The sequence below is a fragment of the Oncorhynchus keta genome, chromosome 32 (assembly GCF_023373465.1).
Source record: "Oncorhynchus keta strain PuntledgeMale-10-30-2019 chromosome 32, Oket_V2, whole genome shotgun sequence".
Lineage (NCBI taxonomy): Eukaryota > Metazoa > Chordata > Actinopteri > Salmoniformes > Salmonidae > Oncorhynchus > Oncorhynchus keta.
The window spans coordinates 26,203,113-26,227,895 of record NC_068452.1 but is presented as its reverse complement, the minus strand read 5'-3'; the positions used below and the strand labels follow the sequence as shown (position 1 = coordinate 26,227,895).

Sequence of the window (24,783 nt, the reverse complement as noted above, 5' to 3'; positions counted from 1 at the left end):
AAATCTACCTGTGATAAATTCAATTGATTGGACATGATTTGGAAAGGCACACACCTGTCTATATAATGTCCCACAGTTGACAGTGAATGTCAGATCCAAAACCTAGCCATGAGGTCAAAGGAATTGTCTGTAAAGCTCCAAGACAGGATGGCATCGAGGCACAGATCTGGGTAAGTGTACCAGGAAATGTCTGCAGCATTGAAGGTCCAAACCGTGGCCTCAATCATTCTTAAATAGAAGAAGTTTGGAACCACCAAGACTCTTCCTAGATGGCCGCACGGCCAAACGGGCTGAGCAATCGGAGGATTAGGGCCTTGGTCAGGGAGGTAACCAAATACCCGATGGGCAATCTGACAGAGCTCCAGAGTTCCTCTGTGGAGATGGGAGAAACTTCCAGAAGGGCAACAATCTCTGCAGAACTCCAACAAAAGCAGGCCTTTATGGTGGAGCGGCCTCAGGAAAAGGCACATGACAGCCCGCTTGGAGTTTGCCAAAAGGCACCTAAAGATTCTCTGGTCTGATTAAACTAAGATTGAACTCTGGCCTGAATTCCAAGCTTCACTTCTGGAGGAATCCTGGCACCATCCCTACGGTGAAGCATGGTGGTGGCAACATCATGCGGTGGGGATGTTTTTCAGGGACTGGGAGACTTGTCAGGATCAAAGGAAAGATGAACAGCGCAAAGCACAGAGATCCTTGATGAAAACCTGTTCCAGAGCGCTCAGGAACTCAGACTGGGCCAAAGGTTCACCAACAGGACAACAATCCTGTTGGACATCGAACATCTCTGGAGACCTGAAAAGTAGCTGTGCAGCGAGACTCCACATCCAACCTGACAGAGCTTGAGAGGATCTGCAGAGAAGAATGGGAGAAACACCCCAAATACAGGTGTGCCAAGCTTGTAGCATCATACCCAAGAAGACGAGGCAGGAATTGCTGCCAAAGGTGCTTAAAAAAGTACTGAGTAAAGGATCTGAATACTTATGTAAATGTATTTAAAATTGAAAAAAAAAATATATATTATATATATACTCACACACAGCTTAAAAAAATAAAGGGAACACTTAAACAACACAATGTAACTCCAAGTCAATCACACTTCTGTGCAGGACGCTTGGCATTTGCCAGAGAAAACCAAGATTGTCAAATTCGCCACTGGCGCCCTGTGCTCTTCACAGATGAAAGCAGGTTCACACTGAGCACGTGACAGACGTGACAGAGTCTGGAGACGCCGTGGAGAACGTTCTGCTGCCTGCAACATCCTCCAGCATGACCGGTTTGGCGGTGGGTCAGTCATGGTGTGGGGTGGCATTTCTTTGGGGGGGCCGTACAGCCCTCCACGTAATCGCCAGAGTTAGCCTGACTGCCATTAGGTACCGAGATGAGACCATATGCTGGTGCGGTTGGCCCTGGGTTCCTCCTAATGCAAGACAATGCTAGACCTCATGTGGCTGGAGTGTGTCAGCAGTTCCTGCAAGAGGAAGGCATTGATGCTATGGACTGGCCCAACCGTTCCCCAGACCTGAATCCAATTGAGCACATCTGGGACATCATGTCTCGCTCCATCCACCAACACCACGTTGCACCACAGACTGTCCAGGAGTTGGCGGATGCTTTAGTCCAGGTCTGGGAGGAGATCCCTCAGGAGACCATCCACCACCTAATCAGGAGCATGCCCAGGTATTGTAGGAAGGTCATACAGGCACATGGAGGCCACACACACTACTGAGCCTCATTTTTACTTGTTTTAAGGACATTACATCAAAGTTGGATCAGACTGTAGTGTGGTTTTACACTTTAATTTTGAGTGTGACTCCAAATCCAGACCTCCATGGGTTGATACATTTGATTTCCATTGATAAATGTGTGATTTTGTTGTCAGCACATTCAACTATATAAAGAAAACTAAGAATATTTCATTCATTCAGATCTAGGATGTTATTTGATTGTTTCCTTTATTTTGTTTTGAGCAATAAACACACACACACACACACACACACACATTTTGCAAACATACCAATATTCCAAACTTGCCACACCACAGCATTTTCTTTATCTAAAAGGCATCCATTGAAATGATATTCTCAACAAGATTAACATCATGCAACCAGTTGCTACAACAAATTAATTGCGCCTGGAGGGGTTCTAGGTGATGATAAATGGGAAACTTGCTGTGAATCAAAGATGTATACACTGTCCAGCTGACCAACGCATGTATAGGGTACGGTTTCAGATCTATTTCGCCTCTTTCCATGGAGTTCTGGAAAAAAAGAACTTCTCAGCCTGAATTAATGATTTAATTGAGGTTTAAAAAAAGTCATTGAGTGGCTAAGCATGCCATTCTATAGGGAAGAATAGGCTCCTTTAATTGGTTGAGTGAATCACCTTTGTATTTTTAATTATGTGGAGTAGCCCACAAATGCCCCTAGAAGCATTCAATTTCTCATGACAGGTAGGCAGGCCTACTCTAATTCATTAAGTGAGTGAATAGGGAACATACAGTATTTCAACACCCTTTGTGGCATTTAGCAAATTGATTTTTTTTAGATTAAATGTCATTATGTACAATTCTAACAATGTGCCATGGTTCTTTATGTGGATACAATGTTTATTGAAGACCTCAGAGCTTGGCTACTGTCTGATATCACCTATTGAATGGACATGGGCATTGCTTGTTTACCACATACATCTCATCTTACCCATACATCTCATCTTACCCATACATCTCATGTCCCACCTTCATTTACATCTTACCCATACATCTCATGTCCCACCTTCATTTACATCTTACCCATACATCTCATGTCCCACCATTTACATCTTACCCATACATCTCATGTCCCACCTTCATTTACATCTTACCCATACATCTCATGTCCCACCTTCATTTACATCTTACCCATACATCTCATGTCCCACCTTCATTTACATCTTACCCATACATCTCATGTCCCACCTTCATTTACATCTTACCCATACATCTCATGTCCCACCTTCATTTACATCTTACCCATACATCATTTACATGTCCCACCTTCATTTACATCTTACCCATACATCTCATGTCCCACCTTCATTTACATCTTACCCATACATCTCATGTCCCACCTTCATTTACATCTTACCCATACATCTCATGTCCCACCTTCATTTACATCTTACCCATACATCTCATGTCCCACCTTCATTTACATCTTACCCATACATCTCATGTCCCACCTTCATTTACATCTTACCCATACATCTCATGTCCCACCTTCATTTACATCTTACCCATACATCTCATGTCCCACCTTCATTTACATCTTACCCATACATCTCATGTCCCACCTTCATTTACATCTACATTTCTATGATGCCCTCTGCTGACCATTTGAAGGCATAGCAAAGAACAATAATGGTGTGGATAACTGAAATTCATTCATCCCAGATGATCCTGCTCAATAAAACCTGGCTATAAAATGTTGAAATAATGCATTTAACAAAACAATGAGTTGAAGATGAATTCCTTTTCCATGAGAAAGGAATATTTTGATATGAGTGTGAACGAAAGACTGATTGCTACATCAACACCAAATACCAAAAAATAAATGTGACAAACTGTAAATGTAGGTTTTTTCTCTTTTTTTATTTCCATGTTACTAGTTATTTAAAAATAAAAAATAAAATACTGGAAAGGAAACCTTGGCAACGGCAGCCTCGTTGGCACACGGTGGACGGGTAAACAACGCGGATGCCTGTCACAACTTAACCCCACTGGCCGAGCCTCCAATCAGGCTACATTGTTATACACACACGAGGCTGGGATAGGGGCCTTTGGGCCATTTGGGAAACCTGCTCCCCATCCCAGTCTCAAACATGGCAAGGTATCTTTAAGTACATTTTTTCCAAAAGTGAATACAAAGCATCCCATACAGAACTGAGATCGATCTCATCGCACACGGTTCAGTGTCACGCCATATGATATTGGCCAACGTGGTTAATTAATTTGTTTTTTCTTGTTCGAACATGGGAGGAATGCATTGAGTCGGGCGGAAGAGCAGATTTCACCTGCCAAAGTGTGTCAATGGTCGGTAGACAATAGGAGTGGGAGATGGAGAGTAAGAAAAGAGCTGGATTTCAATGTGGTCCCATCGTGGAAGAGGTACTGTATTGTAGAATCAAAGACCATGAGGGACAAGGATGAAAGGGAAGAGGAAAACAGCCCAGCCTCTACTCTAAAATAACACATCTTTAGCTTCCAGACTTAAAACTATAGACAGAAAAACAGAGCAAATTTAGTTCAGGTGGGACCATGCAGCAAGAGCTTATGGGTAAAAGCGGACAGTAATGTCTTTAGAAATAAAGGAAAGCATTTCATGAAAATATGTCAAGCTTCTAGAACCAAATGGGTGTTCACAACTTGTATTTTTTTTTTATGAAAGGACAATTTGGGGGAGGTATTTCAACTCTATTTTTATGTCAGATTAATAATGTTAACACAATTTGAGTGTTTCCCCAGTTGAGGGAAAACAGCAATTTCAATAACCTACTGGGTGCATGTTTGTAAGATTGAGAGAGTTCCCATTCATCCCATTCACACGGCGTCACGATTGGCATCCTTTAAGTTACCTGTTAAAAAAATAACCATGTGCTTTCAAGAAAGCTATTAAAATTTGTTTTCTTGTCAAAACAGTATTTCAATATTAGAAAAGGTCCTTTATCTCTTACCATAAATTTCTACTCTTGAAATTTACGAAAAATGACTAGAAAATAGATCAACCAATAAACAGAAATCAAGTAACTTTTCTCTGTGAAATGGAAGTGAGGAGCAGGCTTGATGGCAGGAGGAGAGAAGAAACAGAAAGGAAGGTAAGAGGTCAAGAAGAGGAGTGTGGGTGGGGAATGATGGCAAATTGAGATTACTTTTGTTAGATTATCTTTAAAAATGAACTGGATATTTCCTTCTCGGTTGGGACCCCCTTTTGTTCTGTTCAAAATGTTGGACACCTATGATGGAGGTGTGTGTAGGGGGCGGGGGAACACTGGCCTTGGTCTGATGTTGAAGAGAGGGGAAGAGAAAAGAACAAACCAAAACTTCCTTTGCCTTTGTGACCTCCCCCAACCAATCCCCCCCCCCACCACACACCCTATCCGGGCTGAACCTCCGGCTCAAGATGATAAAGTGGAGTCTTTCTGTGTTTGCTGTGCTTGTGGCCGTTGCACTGACTTCTGGCTCTCCACATCTCTAAAATGTTTCTCCACCTGCAGGGGACAAGACCAGTAAAGTTTTATCCTCAATCAACTTTCTGGTACTGCCATTCCTGTATTCCCTTCAATAGTGAATGAATGGTGGGAAGGCATACTCACTATTTTGCGTACGTGACTTAAAGCACTACCCTCTTTGCCTTTGCAGTTCTCCACCTGGTAAGGTGGGGATATGACCACGTCGTCCATCACCATGATGTTCTTCTCCTGCCATTTGCAGTCTTTGATGCTACAGAGAGATTGAGAATGTTTTAGAAAAAAAGCACCCAGTAGCTGCCTTCAGTCAGGTTACTGAGGTTAAAGGTTTCAGGTCACACATTTAGACAGATGACTCCATGCAGCAGGTATCGGATGGTGGACAGGTGCATATCGAACAGCAACAACACTGAAGAAAATGTACAAATAAATTAAACTAAATAACATTACAGAATTAACAGCTTATATCAGAAATTGGTCAATCAGTGTTGGTACTGTAAGACTTACGGTCATAGGTCACTCACTGTAGTCTAAGGCAAATCAGGGATCAACACTACAATTGCATTACAACCAAGAGGTATAATGGAATGCATGCGATTTGATATGGTTTAAAACAAAACATTACTGAATCAAAGACTGGCATTCAAACTGGTCAATTAATCAGTGAAGGCAATTACAACATCAACGAGACTATTTAAATGCATTTGGTAGCAAATTTTCTTTAAAACAGCCTTTCCTGGCCACTGGGGACCGTCATAGTAAGTAAATAACGGATGTTTCTATAGATGGAGGCAGCAGAGCCCCAGTATTAGAGACAGGAGACGATACTCACGTTTTATGTATAGTCTGGAATAGCTGTTGGCCCTCCACAGAGACTCCAGCACTAATTGCATATGCTTGGGATAACTTGTCTTCCTTTTCCGACCGTGCTCTGTTGGCAAGCTGCAGGCGTGTTGGAAAAGGAGAACCAAAACGTTAGAGCTGTTTACAACTGAGAACCCTAAAAGCCCTTGGAAGTTAAAGTATGTAAAAGGAAAAAGTTATGTTTGGCATTGAAAGGAACTAAGGAATTTCCGTCCGTTAGCAATACAAATAATTAGAAACTGCTCACTGATCATTTTAGTCAAATGTGGAACAGGTGGGTTTTGTTTGATGCCGACCAACGTTGAATGATATGGTGATGGAACATTTCAGGATTTTTTGGGGCAAGACAATTGCCATTCATTCTTTAAATATGCAAACAATCCAGTCAGGTTAACCATATGGTTCCAATCAACATGTGATAGCACCCAAAATTATACAATTCGTTGACTCTGTGTTGGGACAAAACAAATTAGTCTTTAGTCTGACTGAACCACAAGTAGCTGAATCAAGTGAGTTAGTGCAGGACTTATTGCTAAAACTAATGACAAAATGATCAGATGTCTGATGATTCGTCACTACTTGGTATGAGAATGTTTCAAGGAGGGTGTGAGGACTGGTGATTGGCTGGTCTTACCTTGCTGACATTCAGAGATGCTAGTGGAGGAGGAGTTTCAGTGCGGTCATTAATGATGTCCACCTCAGACACGTAGGCTAAGTTAATCAGAACCACGTCGCTGACGTTTGCCTTTCCACTGGAGGGGGCGCATTCTGAAAGGTCAGTGGGTCAAGGCAAATAGGCTGTACGACACATTCAGAATGCAGGTCAAATTAGCAGCAGTTAGCATTAGACTAAATATACATGCAGGACTTGTATGTGAGGGAAACAATGGATCAGATGGAATCAGAATTCTATCACTTCTTCCACAAAACATTAGGCTATGCCAGACCCGAGGTAAATCACCAAAATGTTAATGTTATTGAGCTTAGGGAGAAGTCAGAACACACATTCTAAATGGCATACTGCAGCTGGTCACAATAGTGCAATTTAGTCGCTCAATAGTGAACCGCTGACTAAGTGAGCACAACATATGCTGCTCTAGTACACAAAATCAAAGCACAGCACCAATCCAACTTTGCCAGGTGCTGGAGATCCCCTGATGGAACATCTTCCTCTTTTTCACCCCCCCTCTATTCTGCCATTCAAGTTCAACAGCCTCCTCACAACAGAACATCCTGGGATCATGCTTCCCCATAACCTAGGAAACAGGTCCAGGGTTCACCACAGCACTCCAGGAACAGCCTCTTGCCCAAGAAACCATGCAGACGGTTACAACCCAGAACAGAGGTCCTAAACATAGGCTAAGCTCAGGACTTAGCAGTCAAACAAACCACCAGCAACTAAACAAAATGAATAGCCCACTCAGAACTTCTCAAAGGAGATGTTAAGAAGCAAGCATTTCACAGTTAGTCTACACCTGTTTACGAAGCATGTGACAAATACAACATTTGATTTTAAGACGGCATGAGGTGTATGCACTCCACCAGCAGGTCCCCTTTCAACTCCGCAAACTTAAGTGAGGGGACAAAGAGTCCAATGCATTGTTTGTAAGGGAGGAGGTTGGGTACAAACAAGCCACAATTCATCATGTGGATATCAGAAATACTGTGGAGCGAAAGATGGCAAAATAGCCTACTAGACGGATACAAAATTGGCATACAAAGCACAACTGCCAAGAGTAGCCTTCACGAACACCCAACTGTGTTAAGAAAGCTCAAAGAATACTATCTAGTAGCAGCCTGCTCACTGCCCTTGAGACACGGTTTATCATCTGGTGACAGACAATTCACAGAATCAGTCTGTGACCTCATGCAACAACAGAAGGAAGCACAGAACTTGCCCGTCAACTGATTTCCCGAAAACACCCTCAAACCTGAGCCAAGCTAATTATTTTCCTAATAAAAGCAGGTTGGATATGAGTAAAAGTTAGGGAAGTAGGCCTGTGTCTTTACTATGGTTAGACACGTAATCCCATTACAAGGCAAACAGAGGTAAAGTTCTCAGAGCTGAACTCATTCAGGTTCCTTCATTTTATGGCTGCTGCTTCCTCCATAACAGTAGAGGGCTGTGGATTTCCTGTCTGACATCATGACCTTTCAGTGACTCACCAGCCTCAAGGGAAACAACCTAACATGCCATGAGGGTATGACTGGATCTAGAAGCTTTATTTACCCCCTGCACTACACTACGCTAGTGTGTCACCCTGAAAACAGGTCACACTGTGTGCTTCAATAAGCAAAATACCTGAAGTGAAAAGGCCTACATGATACACATCTTGAAGAGTGACTTGTCCCCTTTGACCTGGGCCTTAGCATTGGGAAAATACCCTCTATGCACCTCACAACATCCACAAAAAAGTAGACTAGATTTAACAACTAACATTGTAGATCTGTACTCCAGGCTAGTCATCAACTGACATTGATAAAATGCCTCTAATTTAATAAGATCAAATGAGCAAAGTCTGAGGATTCTGAGGCAGTACTACCTTCCAGCCAGGTAATGGAGACCTGTTTGACATCCACTGGAACGTGAAGGTATGGAATGCACACTGTTGAAATCCCCAATGCTGATGCAGTGTGATAACAGCTGACTGACAGACACATACATCACATTCTTTCCCTTGGCTGTGGCTGCAGTTGTTCCACTACCACAGTTGTCTGACTCTGGGCCTTTGTGTCCTATACCAGGCAGAGGTGAACGATTGGCCCGCACATCCAGGCAAACATAATTCTTAGTGCTCTGCAATGTATGTCTGTGTGAGCAAATAGTCCAAATCAAATGGCTTACTTTGAGTTCTGCAGCACTTTTCATGCCTGTCTATTTCTCTAAGCAGTGCTCTGTGCAGGCCTGAAAATGAATTTAGCTGGGCTAAAGGGCTAAAAGCACAAGTTAGTGTGCAAGAGATTAGGTACTATACACAACTTCATCCAACCTATATTGTATGAGGTATTCTCCAAATGTTGCCTGTAAAACATTGACATCCCTCATGACTAAGTTTGTTTTACCCACTGCTTTAGCACACTCCTCCAACCCTGATGTCCTTGCTGTGTCTGAATCCTGGCTTAGGAAGGCCACCAACATTTGAGATTTCCATCCCCAACTACATCTTCCATCAAGATAGAATTGCCAAAGGAGGAGTTGCAATCTACTGCCTCATTGCCTGCATCCGCTATGGGTCTGCTGTCAAATGCTCCCTTAAACACTTCTGTGAACAGGCCTTTCTAATCGACCTGGCCCGGGTATCCTTGAAGGATATTGACACCCCGGTCGCTCTTTAAAAGTAATTTCCACAATCTTAAATAAGCATACCCCTTTCAAAAAATGTAGAACTAAGAACAGATATAGCCCTTGGTTCACTCCAGACCTGACTGCCCTCAACCAGCACAAAAACATCCTGAGGCGGACTGCACTAGCATCGAATAGTCCCCGCGATATGCAACTTTTCAGGGAAGTCAAGAACCAATACACGCAGTCAGTCAGGAAAGCAAAGGCTAGCTTATTCAAACAGAAATGTGCATCCAGTAACTAACTCCCTAAAGTTTTGGGACACTAAAGTCCATGGAGAATAAGAGCACCTCCCAGCTGCCCACTGCACTGAAGCTAGGAAACACTGATAAATCTACACTAATCGATCATTTCAATAAGCATCCCTACGGCTACCCCAACCCACAGCTCTGCACCCCCTGCAGCTACATGCCCAAGCCTCTCCAGCTTCTCCTTCACCCAAACCCCGATAGCAGATGTTCTGTAAGAGCTGCAAAACCTGGACCCTTACAAATCAGCTGGGCTCGACAATCTGGACCCTCTAAAATTATCTGACGCCATTGTTGCAATCCCTATTACCAGTCTGTTCAACCTCTTTCGTATCGTCCGAGACCCCTAAAGATTGGAAAGCTGCCGCGATCATCCCCCTCTTCAAAGGGGGTGACACTCTGGACCCAAACTGTTACAGACATATATCCATCCTGCCCTGCCTTTCTAAAGTCTTTGAAAGCCTAGTTAATAAAAAGATCACTGACCATTTCGAATCCCACCATACCTTCTCCGCTGTGCAATCCGGTTTCTGAGCTGGTCACGGGTGCACCTCAGCCACGCTCAAGGTATTAAACGATATAACCGCCCTTGATAAAAGACAGTACTGTGCAGCAGTCTTCATCGACCTGGCCAAGGCTTTCGACTGTCAATCACCATATTCTTATTGGCAGACTCAGCCTTGGTTTCTCAAATGACTGCCTCGCCTGGTTCACCAAATACTTCTCAGAAAGATTTCAGTGTGTCAAATCGGAGGGCCTGTTGTCGAGACCTATGGCAGTCTATGGGGATACCACAGGGTTCAATTCTCAGGCCGACTCTCTTCTCTGTATACATCAATGTCGTCGCTCTTGCTGCTGGTGATTTTGATCCACCTCTACGCAGACGACACCATTCTGTGTACTTCTGGCCCTTCTTTGGACACTTAACTTCTCTAGGATAGGGGGCAGCATTTGGAATTTTGGATGAAAAGTATGCCCAAATTCAACTGCCTGAATGAATATTATTAGTAGATTTGGATAGAAAACACTGAAGTTTCTAAAACTGTTTGAATCATGTCTGAGCATAACAGAACTTATGTAGCAGGCGAAACCCAGAGGACAAACCATTCAGATTTTTTTGTTTTTTTAGGTCACTCTTTTCAAATGGGTTCATTGGGAATCCAGATTTCTAAGGGACTTGCTAGCAATAAAATTGGTTGAGGTTATTCATTTGTGTAATGAAGTACGGCCATCTTGAACGGGGGTCACTTCTTGTGTACTGTTTGATAGAGACGCATGACCAGAAAGCATGCTTCAGTTTGTTTTCTTCCTGTATTGAACACAGATCATCCCGTCTTCAAACTGATAAATAATTTACTTTAAAAAATACCTATAGTTGTATGAAATGTTTTGGCAAAGTTTACAGGTAACTTTTACACAAGTTGGAACCGGTGTTTTTCTGGCTCAAACGCGCCAAATAAATGGACATTTTGGATATATATGGACGGAATTAATCGGACAAAAAGGACCATTTGTGATGTCTGAGTGCCAACAGAAGAAGCTCGTCGAAAGGTAAGGCATGATTTATATTTTTATTTCTGCGTGTTGTGTCGCACCTGCAGGGTTGAAATATGTTTTCTCCCTTTTCTTTATGGAGGTGATATCCTCAGATAATAGCATTGTTTGCTTTCGCCCGAGAAGCCTTTTTGAGATTTGCCATGTTGGCTGGATTCACAACCCATGTGTAGCTTTAATTTGGTATCTTACAAGTGTGATTTCACGAAAGTTTGATTATTATAGGAATTTATTTGAATTTGGCACTCTGCATTTGCTCTGGCTTTTGGCCATGTGGGATGCTACTGTCCAACATATCCCAGAGAGGTTAACAAACCTCCAGACGAGCTTCAATGTCATACAACTCTACTTCCATAAGGAAGTAAAACTAAATGCATGCTCTTCAACCAATCACTGCCCGCCTGTCCAGCATCACTACTCTGGACGGTTCTGACTTAGAATATATCGACAATTACAAATACCTAGGTGTCTGACTAGACTGTAAACTCTCCTTCCAGACTCACATTAAACATCTCCAATCCAAAATTAAATCTAAAATTGGCTTCCTATATCGCAACAAAGCATCCTTCACTCATGCTGCCAAACATACCCTCGTAAAACTGACTATCCTACCGATCCTTGACTTCGGCGATGTAATTTATAAAATAGCCCCCAACACTCTACTCAAAAAATTGGATGCAGTCGATCAGTGCCATCCGTTTTGTCAGCAAAGCCCCACATACCACCCACAACACTGCGACTTGCATGCTCTCGTCGGCTGGCCCTTGCTACATATTCGTCGTCAGACCCACTGGCTCCAGGTCATCTATAAGTCTTTGCTAGGTAAAGCCCAGCCTTACCTCAGCTCACTGGTCACCATAGCAGCACCCACCCGTAGCATGCGCTCCAGCAGGTATATCTCACTGGTCAACACCTTTGGCCGCCTTTCCATCTAGTTCTATGCTGCCAATGACTGGAACAAATTGCTTTTTATTTACTTTTCTACTCTTTCACACACCAGTACTTCTACATCTACACATCTATCACTCCAGTGTTAGATGTGTGTTAATTTGCTAAATTGTAATTGTACTTCGCCACTATGTCCTATTTATTGCCTTCCCTCCTCACGCCATTTGCCCACTGGGGTCTCGGACGATACGAAAGAGGGTGCCATTTGCCCACTGTATATAGACTTTTTCCCCCTATTGTGTTACTGTTGTTTGTGTCATACTGCTTTGAGTTATCTTGTTGTAGTTGTACATGAGAACTTAAATGAAATAAAAGGTGAAATTACATATATAAATATTTTTTAAAGGTTATAAAATACAAATTTGCACATTCACATAACATATTTCACATCTTCCAATAAAGCTTCAGCTATGAACATGCATATAGCTAACGTTAATGTATTTCTCAAGTCCGCTACAAAACACTTGACATGTGTCAAGGTACTTGGGTAGGCAGTTACTACCTCACTACTAGCTAACGTTAGCTTGAGTAGTTAACCCAATAACTGGACAGTCACTCCTTTCTAAACTGTCACCGGTGAATCCTTGCGTGTCAGTTTCGACAATGTAAGCTAACTTGGGGTGGGTAGCTAGCTACATCATTACATGACTAGCCATCAATAATGCTCTTTAAATAACCATTGTTTTAGAGCATAAGACAATTCTACGCGTGATCTGCTAGTTAGCATGCAGCTAGAAAAAGAGCTAACTGTTACTAAGAATTTGCCAGGCATAACGCCCCTTGGAGCTGCCAGATAGTGATCCATACAAGGACTGACTGCTATCGCTGACCACAATAGCTTGTTAGCTAGCAAGTTAGCTAGCATTATGGCACAATACCATGCCAACTTCGATAGCTAGTTGGCTAACAACAAATATTAACTCAAGATCATACAGATTCTAAACTTACCATACCTGACATGAAAGAGAGAGTAACAAGGTTTAAAGTAACTGAACGGAACAGTATAAAATCGTGTGGTTAGCTACGTTTTGATCAAGAGTAAGCTAGAAAGCTCCCTCGCTAGTCTCTTGACTACGCTTGCGCGGATCTCAATTTGGCAAGAGCGACCCGTTACCCCCAGGCCCCTTGCAGCCTGGAAGACCACCGATTTCGTGACAACGGAAAATTGTGAAAAGGATACTCAAAGTCAACATCTTGGACTGATAGTCAAAGGCAACGACCTCTCCTTGCAATTGCTGCCCCAAGCAGGTGAGGCAGGAGACATGGCTCCCGACACTGAAATACTCCCCCGGTCCAGGAGCCGCCATCTTCTCCGCCAGGAAACTGGAGCGCCAGATTTTACGTAAATATACGCGGTGGCGTCACTGACTATCGATAGGAAATGTTGATGGACGTGTCATAGATCATTAATCAGTCATGAGGTGAAGAAGTGGACCGCCCAGGGAAGTGTGATCAGAGTTGAACCGATCTGGACCTTTAATTGTCCTGATCTCGTAATATTTTATTAGAAGTCCTTCTCGCCACAATTAAAGTCATACGTTTTTTTCCTTGTCAAATAAATTAATGTCAGACTTGCTAACTGGTTGAACCCGGCACGTGTATAACTGCAACCAGTTAACAAGTCCGACTACTAGCACATTAACGGCGGCAATAGTACTTCTCAAGATGTTGCAATATTGGTGGGTAGACCTATGCATAAAAACATTTCGTTAATTCACTCACACTTTTTGGAGACTAAATTTGAGTGTTGCTTTGACCATACACATCCCTCATCACTAGCACAAGAGTAAAACATCCAAGCAGTTGGCATTTCACATTCATCTTGACTTGCCTGTTACAAGCCCGATTACCGACTGGGCACTTTCCCTGCAGCCCCCCCAGGTCAGGGCCCCACCATCTCACAACCGACACTGTAAATTAAATATGTTTTACTCCTCTTTGTATTAGAGCAGTGAATCGCTTTATTGAGTTTCAGACAATTAACAGGCCCACTTTAAAAAATATTTACTCAAATAGGATGTCACAACATTACAATGAGTAATAAAAAAGGGCTTTAAAATGTACACAAAACCTGAAATAAAACAGTAATCAGACTCAACATTCCCTTTAAGATCCTTGCTAACCCACAAGGTGGCGTTGTGCACAATGCAACTCATGAAAAAAATTCTTAGGGACAGCGATTTTCATCCATAATAGTCACAGTAATAGATTGTTCAAATAGCGTGTATTGCACATGTGTACACATATATGCACTTATACACGTGAGTAGCAATTAGTATAAACACATTTGTATTGTCGCAACAGGAAAGCATTTGAAAGAACACATGAAATTAAGGAATGTGCTTTGATCAATTCAAAACGTCTGCATTAGTTATGACCAGAAGAGAGAAAGAATATATTTAAAATATAAGGTAAAAGACGGTCACATATTCAAACATCCAACCACAGAAAGTGGAGATTGAAACACCAGCGCAGTGGAAGGACAATGTAAGAGACACACTTCTCTTTCCAAAGTCAAAAAATATACAATTACTCTTTGAACCTTGACGATCATAGGTCACTACATATACACAACGTATGAAATATCAATAAATATACATTATTTACTGAATAGCAAAATAGTGTGGCAGCAACAATAAAGCTATCTTCAATGGTGGATAAGTCAATATAATTTACAAACTTGGATGTCTTCCAGTGTCTGTTTAGACAGAACATATTTGCATGGTTGCCACTTGTAGTAGTTGTTTTGTCTAAGGCAACACACAAAAACATCCCTTTATTCAGAGTAGACTTTCTTGATTTGAGTGTTGTCTTTTTTTGCTACCCCTCCAATATACCCACAGGAAAAAAGCTCTGACCTCCAAAACACACATCAGTTCAATTAAAGAAAAAGGGTAATTCTGTCATGCCATCTCACCCACAGGACAGCCCAATAACCCTTATATATGCCATACAAGGTGGAGGTACAAAACTATGTACCAAATCTCAAATGGTCAATGATCTACATCAAAACATAACAAAACAAGGTCACAGTAGTAAAATGTACTGCAAGCACCCCCCACACCATAGCCACATGTAAAAGGAAGTAGGAACTACTGTGTACATTACATATGTGAGTACAGTGGTATCCATCAACAATTTTGCAAGTGTAGAGTGTTTCAATTCCTACCCTGGTGACATGATTGTGACAACACCGTGATTAGAGTTCGTTCAAATGGCGAATGCCTGTTTTTTCTGTGACATCAGGTCACATGTGCTCCGTCTGGGAAGTAGTACCACTGGAGAACACCACAAGGAGCAAACCATGGTCGGTATGACAACGGGAGCTAAGAAGTTAAAGGGGTAGTTCAATCACCATTCAAAGTTTCAGACCTCGAAGGTGCTCCAATGTCAACATGATTCCAAGTCCCACACCATTGGTTAAGTAGCTCCAGCTGTAACGTGCATTTGGAAAGTAATTAGACGGCGTCACCTTTTCCATATTTTACAGCCTGATTTTCCATACATTACAGCCTGATTATAAAATGGATTAAATAGTCCCCCCCTCAATCTACACACAATACCCCATAATGACAAAGCAAAAACAGGTTCTTAGAATATACATTTTTAAAAACGTAAATCACATTTACATAAGTATTCAGTCCCTTTACTCAGTACTTTATTGAAGCAACTTTGGCAGCAATTACGGTCTTGAGTATTATTGGGTATGACGGTACAAGCTTGGCACACCTGTATTTGGTGAGTTTCTCCCATTCTTCTCTGCAGAGCCTCAAGCTCTGACAGGTTGGATGGGGAGCGTCGCTGCACAGCTATTTACAGGTCTCTCCAGATGTTTGATCGGGTTCAAGTCCAGGCTCTGGCTGGGCCACTCAAGGACACCCATGGACTTGTCCCGAAGCCCCTCCTGCATTGTCTTGGCTGTGTGCTTGGAAGGTGAACCTTCACCCCAGCCTGAGGTCCAGCGCACTCTGGAGCATGTTTTCATCAAGGATCTCTGTACTTTGTTCTGTTCATCTTTCCCTTGATCCTGACTAGTCTCCCAGTCCCTGCCACTAAAAAACATCCCCATAGCATGATGCTGCCACCACCACGCTTTACCGTAGGGATGGTGCCAGGTTTCCTCCAGATGTTCAATCTTGGTTTCATCAGACCAGAGAATCTTGTTTCTCATGGTCTGAGAGTCTTTAGGTACCTTTTGGCAAACTCCAAGCGGGCTGTCATTTGCCTTTTACTGAGGAGTGGCTTCCATCTGACCACTACCATAAAGGCCTGATTGGTAAAGTGCTGCAGATATGGTTGTCCTTCTGGAAGGTTCTCTCATCTCCACAGAGGAACTCTGAAACCATCGGTTTCTTGGTCACCTCCCTGACCACGGCTCTTCTCCCCCAATTGCTCAGTCTGGCCGTGCGGCAAGCTCCAGAAAGAGTCTTGGTGGTTCCAAACTGAATCCACTTAAGAATGATGCAGGCCACTGTGTTCTTGGGGACCTTCAATGCTGAATAAATGTCTTGGTACCCTTCCCCAGATCTGTGCCTCGATACAATCCGGTCTCAGAGCTCTACGGATAATTCCTTTGACCTCATGGCTTGGTTTTTGCTCCGACATACACTGTCAACTGTGGGACCTTATTTAGACAGAAGTGTGCCTTTACAAATCATGTCCAATCAATTGAATTTACCACAGGTGGACTCCAATCAAGTTGTAGAAACATCAAAGATGATCAATGGAAACAGGCTCAATTTCAAGTCTCATAGCAAAAGGTCTGAATACTTATGTAAATAAGGTGCTGCTGTTTTTTTAAGTTGAGATACATTTGCAAAAATTCTAAAAATACACGTTTTTGGTCATTATGTGGTATTGTGTGTAGATTGGTGGGAATTTGTTTTTTTAAATACATTTTTAGAAGGCTGTAACATAAAAAAAATCAAGGGGTCTGAATACTTCCCGATAGCACTGTATGCTTGAATCCCAAATAAAATGGGAAAGATGATCTGATTTCAACATTTTAGACAGTGCCCGTGTTCAACCTTCCCATTCATTTGGGATTGGAGCATAACGCTTGATCTACTTGAGATGGACATGGAGTCATATAGACTTCAAATGACAGGGCTGAAAACCTCTAATAAAACTTACATTTTGTATTGAACTAGGCTAGCCCTTTGTTTCATATGAAAAAGGGTAACTAGTGAGAGAGTTAGGCGTTGACACCCATTTAACGTTCATGAAAACATTACCACTGTATAGTTATTACAGTATGTAGATAAGTTCAATATACAGTTGTGTGACAAAGGGACAAAAGTACCTTACGATGGTGAGTGGACAGGTAGAGAATTAAATATATCGTTACAGGGAAAAACTCGAAATAACCTATTCCTTAATGATAGTTTACCTCAATGAAGAGGACAGATGCAGAAGACTTGGTCAGTGTTATGTTACATTGTTTGAAATAAAACAAAAATGATCAATGTAGACAAGCTCTGCACCACACATTATCTCCTGAGAGTATGCTGGTTAAAAGAGATTCTCCGGTACTTTTGGATACTTTTTAACCGGTAGTTCTGAAAGTTGTGCCAACGAGCAAAGTGTCCCCCAACAATTGTGTATTACGCCACATATGTGCAGATATGTGCACCATGTCATTGATCTCTTTCTTCCGCTGTAGGTGTACCATGTACATTTTGCTAGCTGACGAGGGGCAGAAGCTCATTGGTTTTACTCAAATTGCTAGGGGGCTGGCCCAAGTGGGGGAAAATAAGGAAAATGCCGCAGCACAGCATCCCCCCCAAAAAAGTGGCTTTTAAACTAGAGATTGCGTAGCTAATTGAGGTAAGACAGTAATTCTGCTCATAGATTATGCATGCATGAACTACACATTGACACATCCAGCCCAAAGCCGGAGGTTTAAAAAATACTTTGTAGTCGCCAAAGTTCCGGAGCATGTCTTTAAGGGAGGTGTCGGTTACCATTCTCCAGTAGACATACTTGATTTGTATGAACTCCTCAAGCATGATGATAGATTGGAAAATATATTTTTCAGTGGGACAAAGACGTCTTAGTATTTCATTTGTTTGATCATATGTGTCAAGTGCAAACACTTTTCATTGATTGAGAAATATAATATAAATATTGATGACAACAACGGAGACCAGATAACACAGCACCTGGACACTAAGTCAAACAAAGGGTTTATGACAGCTGACAAGTGGGCAACAGTTGAGGGATTGGGGTATTGCAGTGTAAACATCTAAAGTGGTGCTTGCTCATGGTTATTTGCCAAATGAGATCAATCCACATGTCACCAAATCACAATTTCTGTTGTCTTTTTTTGTGTGTGGAAAAAACAAATGGCACTTAGAAAAAAGGACAAAACATTGATAGCAAATCTAACACTGTGTGTGCTTAGGTGGCTTTAACATTAAATGTTTGTTTTTTTACTCTTCTCAAATGTAATATTCATATCCAATTTGATTAACACTTATTGTCATTATTCGTATACATCTTAGATTAGATTTTTTACAAAATAAAACATTTGTTTACAAAAACAAAAGTGACCAAGTTCAGTCCTTCCTCTCTAAATAATTGGAAAAACAATGAGTTCGTTATTGAACCGTCTCAAGTTGAGGGGTTTGCCAGAGCAGAACAGGATGCAGTATTTACAAGTGACAGGAAGTGACATAGCAAAGAAAGTTGGTCGTTGTAGCATTCAAATTTCCTCACAATCATACCGTCAGCCGCATATGTACGGGTCGGGATTGATAAAGGACGCAAAAAAACCTCAGTTGTTAAGGCCACACTGACCTTTGACCTAGAGTATTACACAAACCCAGAAAGAGAGAGGACATAGGATTCTACTCCCATCTCTGCGGATGGTGCAAAATGGTGCATTCTCTGGAGGAAATTAAGGCATTTTGAAAGAAAGAAACAAGCAAACAAATATACAAAACAGACATGAGTGTAACAAGTGTGTGGATTTGTCTTTGTCCTGTGTTCTGCTAAGTGGTGGTGTAGTTGGTGTTAACAGGGATATTTAATATAAAGGCACCAAGTTCTTCTAAAAACGTCTTTCTCCAGTCTCATGACCACCACAAGTCTCCCAGTCGCAGCAGCAAGCGTGAGACAAAAGTTTATAATCTAAGCATTATTCCACAAAATCCTTCCTCGTCCAATCCATGGCCTTCCATTGCACCAAGCGGTAAATTTGATTCTGGGTATGCATGTGTCCATTTTTGATAGTCCAAACAAAGTAGAATGGTAAAAACCACCTCAAAATGCATTCTGTCCCATACAAAGTGGAGGGAGCTGAGGCTTCCTGAAGAAAAAAAAGAAAAGGCTGTATTGGAGAGATATGTTGTCTCCTTCAGCCAGTAAGTTCCCCTTGGCAGGATCCACAGCTCGACCTCCACAACCACAGCTGATATCGGATACAGTGAAAGGAATATACAGTGTGATATATATATATATACACACACACACAAATATACATATCATATGTTTGTGTGCTTCTTTGAACAGATTATTGAATAGACGCACGAGAATACCAAACGACAGACAAAATAGGAACAGAGGTACGCATGCTCTGAAAGGAAGAGCATTATTCATTGATACAACCCCATTGTTGTTCCGCTGTTGGGAACTTAGTGTGTATAATATAATGCGGGTGTGTTTGAGTGTATTTGTGACTGTTGAAATATTTTTGCTGCTTGTTGGCTTTTTCAGTTCGAATGTTCCTGAAAAGTATAAAGTATGACAAGAAATGTACAAAGCTTCTCGGGCCTCATAGCCGAGGTACCCCCCTGGATCCACTGCCTTCTGCTTACAAAAAAAGATTCAAAAGAAAAAAGCAAGACACACAGGCTCTTCAAAAGGTCCCGCCTCTTCCTGCTTTTCCACCAATCACGGATATCCGCCGCCTGCCCTCTTTAGGTCTGTGTGTTCCCGCCTCTCCTCTCCCACACACACACACTTTAACAAACTCACCTCAGTGAGTTGGAAAGGGAGGCTAGCACAAGTCCATCATTCCTCAGGAAATGGAAAAAGGTGAGGCGAGAGCTGGAAAGAGGAGAGGATGACAGGAGAAGGCTAGTGCCGAAGGACATGGAGACAAAGGTGTTGCGCTGTCGTGACAACTCCCCGTTTCCTCCTACAAGACAGGCTCCTCTTCCATTGGCTCTTCTGTAGACCTGCAGGTACACCGAATAGGAAACGGCATGACAGACAGCCTTAGTCATGCCAAAATAAAAGCCCTTACCAAAGGTCGTGCAAAACGTATATGATAAGTCTCAGTGGAACTTCAGGCCCACGGCCTTGTGAATGAATCTGATATCTTAAAAACAGCCATTCCAAAAGCACATAAAATCACCAAAAGAGTGAATAGTGCAGGTGTTTACCTGCTGGTCTCCGTGGAGAGGGTGGAAGCGGCGGCCTGCTCAGTATCCACGGTAAGCGATGCCATGGCGGTGACCGTGTCGGCCTCGTCCTTCTCTCTCCGCTGGGCATCCATTAAGGACTGGCCCACCGTGGGAGCCAACCTTTGGAGAGAGCTCCAGTGTTTACCTGCAGGGAGAGAAAGATAAGGGAGAGAGAGAGTCGTGTCAGTTTTAAGGGTGACGTGATACACATGATGCAAACACAACTAAGTGCATATGTGCAGGAAAAACACAATGATAAATTTGATTTTAGCAAACTAACTCACTCTGTATCTCGATGACCCTCTCCAGAGAGGCAGCAGCTTTTGGACAGGGCTTCTGTTGCAGGACAGCCTGTGGCAGGGGGTCCAACTGACAGAGAGCGTGAGACAGCGTGTGCGAGAGAGAGTGTGGAGGGAGGGAGAGCGATCAACAGATTGGGATGTAAAAACAAAGAATTTCCTCTGAACAATTACATCCATCTCTACCAAATGACATGTAGTGTGTGACATCACGCCACTCTCCCCTCCTATAGCAGATGATGTCATACCTCATCGCCGAGCAGGGCCGCCACGCAGGACTCGGAGGCGTCACAGATGGCCGTGAGGTCATGACCTCCTTCTAGCGCCAGGACCACACGTCCCCCTGCCAGCTTCATCAGCTGCTTGGTGAGGTGGCTGAAACCTGAGGATGGTTCAACACTGTACTGACCCTGTACTGAGTATAATCTGAGTAAATCATGAATTGATGTAAATAGGAGAGGTCTGCACGGGAATTATAGTTTTGTACAGGTTTATGAAGTAAAGGCCCCTTATGATAGGAAATAATTGACGTACTTCAATATTCCTATGGAGTCTCTGGCTTTTCTTCTAGTGGTTAAGTACTATTCTACCAGCAGGGGGTAGTAGTGTATATACAATTAGCTGGAGGACCCTCCTATAAAAGCACAAACTATGGAAAAGGCTTGGCAGAAAAACTGACACGTAAAGACGGAGTAATGTTAAACTTACATTTAGCAGTGACGTTGTATCCTCCCAGAGGGGACTGGTGGCCCTCCACGGCATCAAACCCAGCGGACACTAGGACCACGTCAGGGGAGAACTCGTTGGCTATGGGCATCACCACCGTCCTGTTTAACAGACAAGATGGAGAGCGACATTTTAATTTCTTACATTTCCAGACCATCTGCTAAATAAGCAGAGCCTGTTCATATGAATGAAAGATCAGTGCCAATGTTGCTGCTCGTTCAGCTAATGACCAACAACCGTCTGTTCACCTGAAGGCAGTCAGGTACTCCACGTCACCCATGGGCGGTTCTACGCCCCCTGTCCAAGCGATGTTTGTGTTGAAGCCAACACCAGGTCCAACCCCCACCTCTTCAGGAGCCCCACTGCCGGGGAAGAAGTTTCCATCGTCGTAGCGATGCATGGAAATGTAAAGTACATTGGGGTCGTTGTAAAAAGCCTGCTGTGTCCCGTTACCATGGTGAATGTCCTGGACACAGAGAATGGATATGTGAATAATAATACATGACCTGCATTGATCACATAACGTATGGTATATATATATATATATTTTGGTATCATGACAACACTAGCACATAAAGGGCATCGCTAACAACATACGACCCCACTCACCCAGTCCACGATGAGGATCTTGCTCACTCCTAGTTTCTGCTGTAGCAGCTTGGCTGTGATGGCCACTGAGTTGAAGAAGCAGAAGCCCCTGCAGACAAAGACAGACATAAAAGATGTCCATTTTTCTTTTATCAGCAGAGACAGGGAGATTGTTGAAGGGGACTGCCCAGTAGCTACTCAAGAGACGTTTGTACCAATTATTGTATCAACCGTCGCACAGGCCACGTCTCTATGGAACTGAAACCAACTCTCTTGAAGCCCCCTAGCCACTCCCCTGCCCTGGCTCTACCCATGATTCCCTGGGTGTACTCACATGGCAGTGGATTCCTCAGCGTGATGGCCTGGTGGACGCACCACAGCAAAACCGTTCTGAAACGGAGAGAAGAGAGAGAAACAGTTTGTGAGAATGTTGAGTAGGCCTTTCCATCATCAAAATCAAGTGATTAAGTGCTTATTGATCAGGGTACTACAGTGTCCACCCATGAAAAAACCCACAGGGTATATATAGTACATGATTATTACATATGGTTTGTTTTAAATTAAGGTGAAAGGTTGCCCCTGACAACTTTCAATCAAACAGTAGTGGAACGGAGAGAGGCTGGTAATGTTACCTTCAGTTCCCCGGCGGCCACTTTGAAAGCCAGCTCGATGACGCAGCCAACAGCCATTCTGACAGCGCCCGAGGAGTGCATCTCGTTCCACACAGTGTCACTGTCCACCTGCAGAGGGCAATAGAGAACACACTCATCCCCACCCTGCTACTGTTCTTTTAACAATGATAACATGATGACACTTCTGTAGGTGATGTAATGCTCAGCTTTGTGCTGCTTTTGTTGAATGAATATCCTACAATTAAACTGCATGACTTTCTGATACTGTCTTGTCAAATCTCTACCTCTAAATAAAATGCAAATGTAACTCCATTATAAATGGATGGATGGAACACTCACCCCAATGCCTCCACAGGGCAACACAGCATACATCTTCTGACTGATTGGACCTTAAGGAGCCAATCAGGGAACAAAGATTAGGTTGTAGTTTACACAAGTTAAACACTATTTAGCTATATTTCAACATTTTATCACACACCTTTTAGCCTTCCAAGCAGGGAGTTCTTTTCCCAAGATGCTTGGGATACAGTGCATTCGGAAAGTATTCAGACACCGACTTTTTCAACATTTTGTTAAAGCCTAATTCTAAAATTGATTAAAATCTTTTTTCTTTATCAAGCTACACACAATACCCCCATAATGACATTTTTGAAAATGTATTTTTTTTAAAACATCACGTTTACATAAGTATTCAAACCCTTTACTTAGTACTTAGTTGAAGCACCTTTGTCAAAGATTACAGCCTTGAGTATGACGCTACAAGCTTGGCACACATGTATTTGAGGAGTTTCTCCCATTCTTCTCTTCAGATCCTCACAAGCTCTGTCAGGTTGGATGGGGAACGTCGCTGCACAGCTATTGTCAGGTCTCTCCAGAGATGTTCAAGTTCGGGCTCTGGCTGGGCCACTCAAGGACATTCAGTGACTTGTCCCAAAGTCACTGCGGCGTTATCTTGGTGGTGTCCTTAGGGTCGTTGTCCTGTTGGAAGGTGAACCATCACCCCAGTCAGATCCTGAGCAGGTTTTCATCAAATGATCTCTGTACTTCACTCCATTCATCCTTCATCATGTGCCTTTTACTGAGGAGGCGCTTCAGTCTGGCCTCTCTACCATAAAGGCCTGATTGGTGGAGTGCTGATTGGACATGTGGAGTGCTGCAGAGATGGTTGTCCTTCTGGAAGTTTCTCCCACCTCCACAGAAGAACTCTGGAGCTCTGTCAGAGTGACCATCGGGTTCTTGTTCACCTCCCTGACCAAGGCACTTCTTCGCCGATTGCCGGGTGGCCAGCACTTGAAGAGTCTTGGTGGTTCCAAACGTCTTCCATCTAAGAATGATGCAGGCCACTGTATTCTCTTGGGGACCTTCAATGCTGCAGACATTTTTTGATACCCTTCCCCAGATGTGTGCGTCGTCACAATCCTCTCTTGGAGCTTCCTTCGACCTCATGGCTTGGCTTTTGCTGACATGCACTGTCAAATATGGGACTTTATATAGACAGGTGTGTGCCTTTACAAATTATGTCCAATCAATTGAATTTACCACAGGTGGGCTCTGTCCAAGTTGTAGAAACATCAAGGATGAACAATGGAAACAGGATGCACCTGAGCTCAATTGAGTCTCATAGCAAAGGCTCTGAATACTTATGTAAACAAGGTATCTTTTTTTTTAAATACATTTGCAAACATTTCCTTATGGAGTATTGTGTGTAGATTGATGAAAAGCTTTTAAAATCCATTTTAGAATACGGCTGTAACATTGCATATTGTGGAATAAGTCAAGGGGTCTGAATACTTTCCGAATGCACTATATAATTGTTTTTTTTTTAACCATCGATGTCTGCAAGTCCTGTTCTGCTCAGCACTGCACAGAGTGAACACGACGGCTCAGTCACTGCAGTGCTGTTTTGCAGCTGATCCAGTCATCCCCCCTTCGATGAGACCCAGCCTAGCT

General features: G+C 42.8%; 2 protein-coding genes across 6 annotated transcripts in view; both read right to left on the bottom strand.

Annotated features, from left to right (window-relative positions):
• Positions 1–3,609: 3,609 nt before the first annotated feature.
• On the bottom strand, positions 3,610–13,528 carry LOC118365440 (protein LSM12 homolog A-like). Its single transcript, XM_035747644.2, has 5 exons — positions 13,361–13,528; positions 6,722–6,855; positions 6,056–6,165; positions 5,350–5,476; positions 3,610–5,244 (listed from the first exon to the last, which is right to left on the bottom strand). The coding sequence occupies exons 1-5, from the start codon at positions 13,485–13,487 to the stop codon at positions 5,152–5,154; spliced, it is 591 nt and encodes a 196-aa protein (XP_035603537.1). The 5' UTR covers positions 13,488–13,528; the 3' UTR covers positions 3,610–5,151.
• Positions 13,529–14,106: 578 nt separating this feature from the next.
• Positions 14,107–24,783, bottom strand: part of hdac5 (histone deacetylase 5) — an 86,781-nt gene continuing 76,104 nt past the window's right edge. For all 5 annotated transcript variants that reach the window (XM_052491072.1, XM_052491073.1, XM_035747640.2 and 2 more), the window contains 10 exons: positions 23,173–23,222; positions 22,834–22,941; positions 22,536–22,591; positions 22,223–22,310; positions 21,862–22,079; positions 21,596–21,714; positions 21,136–21,269; positions 20,873–20,957; positions 20,568–20,733; positions 14,107–20,360 (listed from right to left, as the gene is read on the bottom strand). In XM_052491072.1, coding sequence (XP_052347032.1) covers positions 20,321–20,360; positions 20,568–20,733; positions 20,873–20,957; positions 21,136–21,269; positions 21,596–21,714; positions 21,862–22,079; positions 22,223–22,310; positions 22,536–22,591; positions 22,834–22,941; positions 23,173–23,222 — 1,064 coding nt within the window. In that variant the 3' untranslated portion in view covers positions 14,107–20,320. The remainder of the gene's footprint in view (positions 20,361–20,567; positions 20,734–20,872; positions 20,958–21,135; positions 21,270–21,595; positions 21,715–21,861; positions 22,080–22,222; positions 22,311–22,535; positions 22,592–22,833; positions 22,942–23,172; positions 23,223–24,783) is intronic.

Bases quoted from the DNA above. Each gene is read 5' to 3' on its own strand.
- LOC118365440 (XM_035747644.2), bottom strand. From the start codon at position 13,487: ATGGCGGCTCCTGGACCGGGGGAGTATTTCAGTGTCGGGAGCCATGTC. The intron at 6,856-13,360 runs GTATCCTTTTCA...CTGACCTTTCAG, and splicing joins GTCCAAGATGTTGACTTTGA to AATGCGCCCCCTCCAGTGGA. The intron at 5,477-6,055 runs GTGAGTATCGTC...ATCTCTCTGTAG, and splicing joins TTCCAGACTATACATAAAAC to CATCAAAGACTGCAAATGGC.